Source organism: Corvus kubaryi, unplaced genomic scaffold, assembly GCF_017639235.1.
Source record: "Corvus kubaryi isolate FWS band 111438036 unplaced genomic scaffold, C.kubaryi_AGA036_p1.0 split1-131, whole genome shotgun sequence".
NCBI lineage: Eukaryota > Metazoa > Chordata > Aves > Passeriformes > Corvidae > Corvus > Corvus kubaryi.
The window spans coordinates 26,783,942-26,789,310 of NW_024582073.1; the positions used below are offsets into that span (position 1 = coordinate 26,783,942).

The window sequence follows — 5,369 nt, forward strand, 5'->3', positions numbered from 1 at the left end:
GCCCTTATTCTGAATTCTTTTGTTAAATTTTAATTGATTTTTTCCTAAGGGGTTTTATTGCTTCCTTGGGATAATTTCTTTCCAGTAGTGTCCATGGGATGGTAGAAGTGGGAAGCCAGTTCCAAGAAGTGTTGTGTACACCTGTGGGCAATGAATGCAAACTGAACAAGACCCACCCAAGGTGGTGTTTTGTGTTAAATGATATTTTTCTGATGAAAAACTGCTGGAAAATGATTCTGCAGCTGGCACAGGTGCAACATCAAACTGTAGGCTCTTTGCAAGTGAGACTAAATGGAATTCTGACATCAAGATAAGTTAATTGGGATAAATTATTCTCCTTAGTTACAAATCAGAAAATGTCTGCAGTGATGGACATGGGGCCGTGCCAGAAGCCACTTGTTGTGGTTTGATGCACTGGCTGCGTGGACTGCTCTAACTGGGCAAGCAGTTTCCAAGGAGGGCATCTACCTTTGCTCACCTTCAGGGTGAGCTGGGGGCTCTGATGCATTTCAGCACCTGCCTTTAGACTTAGGTGCCTAATCAACAAAAAACTGAGGAAAAAGGGATAGTCCATAGATCAGCTGCCAGTGGACAGCCAACAGAACTAAGGAGAAGTCTAATGACTAAAGCTGGATTTCTAGATGAAAAAGGGATTTGCTGTCTCACCATCTGTCTCAAAATCCTACTAATTTCCTGCAGACTTTCAGTGACGTCCAGGAGAGGAAAAGGTTTATTCAAGAATCCCCTACCTGCTCTTCAGCAGCGTAGAAAGAAAACAAAACCAGGGCTTTTCTTCTCTGATGTTTCTCAGTGATTTTGCTGATGTTTCTCCAGATCTGAGTTCACTAAAGACTAACATCTGCTTTTTAGGCACTGTTCAGCTAAGCCCTTCCATTTGTCCGTGAGGTACCTCTCTGCTGCCCTGTGTGACAATCCATACTGGTTCAGTTCTTGGCCTGAGGATCAGTGTTGATCTGTGATATGAAAACCTTTCCTGGGCAGAGAGGAGTCCTGGCAGAGATGCATGTGAGAACAAATTGGTCCTTTGGTGGCATGTGTTGGGGTTTCAGAAGGAGGTGGGGGAGCACTTGTGGTGTTTTCCTAACATCCTGATCAGCTTTGAGAGGTTGTAAGAACATCATCCCAGCTAGATGTATCACGCAGCCATGTATTCATTTCCCAGTGACAATTCCCTATCATCACCCAAGCACCAGCCTTGGAAAAGGCAGATAAGAGGGAAGAGTTTTCTTTCCTGTGTGCAGCAGAAAACTGCATCTCCATTTGGCCTGAAGTGCCAAGCAAGAGCATGGGAGATGAGTTTGCTCCCTCTGTCTACACTGAGAACAACCAGCCCATCTCCTGCCAGGAGACAAAAATCTGTATTTCACCCTGGAAGAAGTGTTTGATTGCAGTTCAACCCAATTTATCAGGAGCAGCTTGGGGTGAAACACACACTGGACACCTGAAGGGAGTTTGTGGCCCTCCTGCTGGTGGGAAGGGGTGAGGAGGAGATGAGGATGGGGTGGCCAGAGCCTATAGGGATGGATCCTACTTCAGAGGTGTGAGGATGAAGACTGCAGCTGCTAGCCCATGCTGGGTGCTTCCTCAAGGCAGCTCTCCAAACAGGAGCACTGGCACTTCCTTGACTCCACCTAAACCACCCCATTCTTTGGCCCTGCTGGTCACTCTGGTCACCTTGGCCATGTCTGTAAGGAAAGGGAACAGAGTCCTTTTCCTGCCCAGTGCTCCCCAGCCAGATCAGCCATGGGTACAGGACCTACTGGGACATCCCCCGCGGGATGCTGGCACCTGTCCCCAGGAAAGGGCTGGAAGAACACTCATCAGCATCGTGAGTAGCTCTGAGCCTGTGCCCTGCCTCAACTCCACTCCCCAACCTCAGCACACCCTTAGCTCAGTTTGTTGCCCAATTTCTACCATTGCTTCCATGAGCTTTGGAGGCTTGTGTCTATTTATAGCAGCAGAGAAGAGGTTGATGACAATGAAGAGCTTCAATAAAATTTTATTTTAATGGACACATTTTACATGGTAAAAAGATTGGCATGTGTAAGGTTTCTAGATTCTCTTGCTGACTCTCTTGAAGGTGAGGTCACCGAGGGTCATTGTCTGAAAAAGAAATGGAAGGTATTAGCTTTTTATGAATTTGTAGAGTCATTGAATATCTCAAGTTGGAAGGGACAAATAAGGATCATCATTGTTTTTAGCTCCAAACTGTACTTAGGATGTGGTCTTGCAAATCAAAACAGGACTGATCCCCAGCCTATCTCTTATAAACTGAATTTTTAAAGCTTTGGATTTTTTTCATGGATACCCCAAAGCAGGTAGGGATTATCTGGCATCCCTCAGCTGGGATCAGTTTGCCTCACCTCTCTTCTCTAAGAGTGCCAAGCCCTGGCACATTCCTGTTCCTCTGGGTGAGTGAGAACATGCCCTCATTATCTGAATCTTTGATCAGCTCTGCCTAAACTGGGGTCTTAAAAGTACTTTTTGGATTGTACTCTAATGAGAAACTGCCTTCAGTGCCTGGCTGCAGAGCCTGTGTGCAAGCACATGCTCTGCTCCAGCACCTCCCCAAGGTGCCCAGCACCTCTGTAGTTTCCTAGGGCCAGGTCCCTGAAGGCAGCTCTGTTATTCCAGCCATTGCCCTTCTGCACTTACATGGGTGATGGTGTCTCCGTTGAGCTCTGTGACAGATTTCATCCCTTTCAGCTGTGTGACCAGCTTGTTGTCACCCTCCATCTGCACAACAGCCTGGTGGAAGACAGAGCATTCATGTTATTGCGGAGACCACCTCGACCCCTGCATTTTGTCCTTCCCCTGCTTCAGTAGGAGGGGACTGCAGAGCCAGCTGAGCTGGGCCAGGGTGTGTCACGACATCACCACCCACCTACTGCACACTGCTGCAGCAGCCTCCTTTGGGGTGAGGTGTCTGGGAGCTGGATGACAGTAAGGGGCTAGAGCGAGTCTCAGTCAAGGTGGGAAACTATTTAAGGAGCTTTCAGAAACTCAGACATCGGTGGAAAGTTCATCAAGGGACAGGCACATCTGCTGAGTCTCTGCCCCCTGGGAGCTGCACATCTAAAAAGGCTACAGATAGCTGTCCCAGGGCAGCTATCACTGATCAATGAAATTAAACAAATAAATAAGCCAGCAAAGCCTATTTCTGTTTATCTGTCTTGCCCAGCTATAAGATGTGTTCATTTGCCCTTGAGCTGCTGATGCAAAACTCTTTACGCAGAGTGTAATACTGTAAACTCTTCTAATAACTGTTTCCCCCTGGTTTATGCCAAAGTGATGCTGGAAATCGTGACAGCTCTCAGAGCCCCATTCACGGGGCATTTCTTTGCTGATCACCCTCCTGCTTTCAAAAGTCCCTGCAATACCATCTTCTCCTGAGGTAGAGGTGAGAGGCCGTATTTACCAGTGGTGCTGCCTTGACGTTCTGTGAACCACTGGAAACTAATATCCAGGAGCAGGAGCTGCCCCAAGTCCAAGGGTGATAACTCCTCACCTTGCCAAATCATCTCACCCAGCATAACCTGAATCAGTGGGAAAGGCTAGCAGAGAAGTTAACAGCTACTGGGACTTAAAATTTGAGAGATTTATTGGTTTATGACTGATTGTCTGATTTTCCTGCACTACTTTTGAGTCAACAAAATGGAGGCGGAGGTATGTTTTGTGTTGCAAAAAGACACAATCTTTTTCCACCTCAAATCTTTCAGAACTCTTCCCGTGAAAAAAAATTTACCAAAGCATCTCTATCCCCCTTTTCCAAATGGGATATTAAAACACTGGCTCCCAGTGCTTTCCAAAGTGACTACTAAAATAATTTTAGAAATGCAAGGCTTCTTCTGCAGGAAGTGCAGTACATTAATTAATACCTGTGGTATGGTCAGTCCCTTTGCTCATATGCAGAGGGAATGGCTGGAAAGGAAATGTAATGTCCCTGAGCCCCCACAGCCCTGGAAGAGGAGGGGCTGCTCACTCACCTTCACTTTCTCTCCATTCAGCATCTCTAACTCACTCTCCTCCCCAATGGTGAACTCGTTTTTCATCACTTTTGTGCCAGTGGTCACAGTAACCTTGAACTTTTTCCCATCCTGCACAATTTCTGAGATGCTCTTGAGGTCCTTGCCCTTCTGGATCTGGTCCTCAGGGAGCCCTGCCCAGGAACAAGAGACATTGAGTGAACGGTGGAGCCATCTGTGGGCAGATTGTTGCTGCTGAGTGAATGAATGTAGCAGGATTTGGGGACCTACAGCTGGGAAAATTTCTATTCCAGTGCGGAAAAACATTTCAGTGACGATGCTTCCCCAAGAGCCACAGGTCCCTGAGTCTGCTGGGGAGGAAGATCAATACTGTCATCCTGGATTTTGTGTGGGAACTAGGCATGTCCCTTGTCCACTGAGCTGACTGGGAGAACAAACATCACCTTTGTCTCAGAATAAAGAGACAGGGTCTCAGAATAAATCCTGCTTTCCTTCTTTCACTGACAGGCAAGGAAAAATGGATTAAATGAAGACAGAACAAAGGAACAAAGTGGTTTTTTTACGAGATTCAGGGTTCCTCAGAACCAGTTTATAAAATCTTCTCCCAAAGTCTGAAGGTGATCTGACAGGTAGAGCCCTTCTGGCACATAATTGTGCAGTAATAGTACAAAGCCCCGTGAATCCCTGCAGGACCACATTCCCTGTGACAGACATGAGTGGAAATCTATCAGACACATTCATCATTTAGCATTTAAACAACACTAACTATTTTTCTGATGAACGGTGAGATTTGAGGCTTTGCAGCATCACAGCACAGTGGCTGACCAATGTCCTGCTCGCCCTCAAATTTCACAGCTTGATGGAGCAGATCTGCAATGCCCCTAAGCCACCAGGGTCCTGCTGGCTTATCATGTGTGTGCAGCACTCAGCCACACTGGCCAGTGGCTGCAGAGCCTGCCAGCACTGACTTCCTGCAAGCCATAAAACTTTACCCATCATCTCTTGACCCCCAGCCCCCAAGACAGAGAGGTGCTTTCTCTTCTATTTTGAGATCATATCTCCACACATATACATTTAAAAGCCCAACAATTACTAGGTGACAGACAGGAAACCTAAGAGATGTCTCAATCTACATCATCAGCACATGAGAACAGTTGGCTGCCAAAAATCATTGGGATCTGAGGGGGCAAAGCAGCACATAGCACATGCAGGCACTTACCAAGGGCTTTCATAAAGGGCTCAAAGTTTTCCTGGGACTGGAGCTCGTACTTTCCAGTGAAGCTCATGGTGGAAAGGGTCTCTGTGCTCCTAACACAAGAGAAGGTGCCTTGCTGGTAAGCAGAACTTGGTTTTATATCATCC

General features: G+C 46.8%; 1 protein-coding gene across 1 annotated transcript; it reads right to left on the reverse strand.

The window, feature by feature from the left end:
- Window positions 1–2,004: 2,004 nt before the first annotated feature.
- On the reverse strand, window positions 2,005–5,369 carry FABP1 (fatty acid binding protein 1). Its single transcript, XM_042053511.1, has 4 exons — window positions 5,227–5,369; window positions 4,008–4,180; window positions 2,677–2,769; window positions 2,005–2,124 (listed from the first exon to the last, which is right to left on the reverse strand). The coding sequence occupies exons 1-4, from the start codon at window positions 5,291–5,293 to the stop codon at window positions 2,074–2,076; spliced, it is 384 nt and encodes a 127-aa protein (XP_041909445.1). The 5' UTR covers window positions 5,294–5,369; the 3' UTR covers window positions 2,005–2,073.

What these genes read in the sequence shown, in the direction of transcription:
- FABP1 (XM_042053511.1), bottom strand. Translation starts at nt 5,293, where the DNA reads ATGAGCTTCACTGGAAAGTACGAGCTCCAGTCCCAGGAAAACTTTGAG. An exon ending in GCCCTTTATGAAAGCCCTTG is followed by an intron (nt 4,181 to 5,226) that starts GTAAGTGCCTGC and finishes GTTCCTGGGCAG; the next exon opens with GGCTCCCTGAGGACCAGATC. An exon ending in ACGGAGACACCATCACCCAT is followed by an intron (nt 2,125 to 2,676) that starts GTAAGTGCAGAA and finishes TTTCTTTTTCAG; the next exon opens with ACAATGACCCTCGGTGACCT.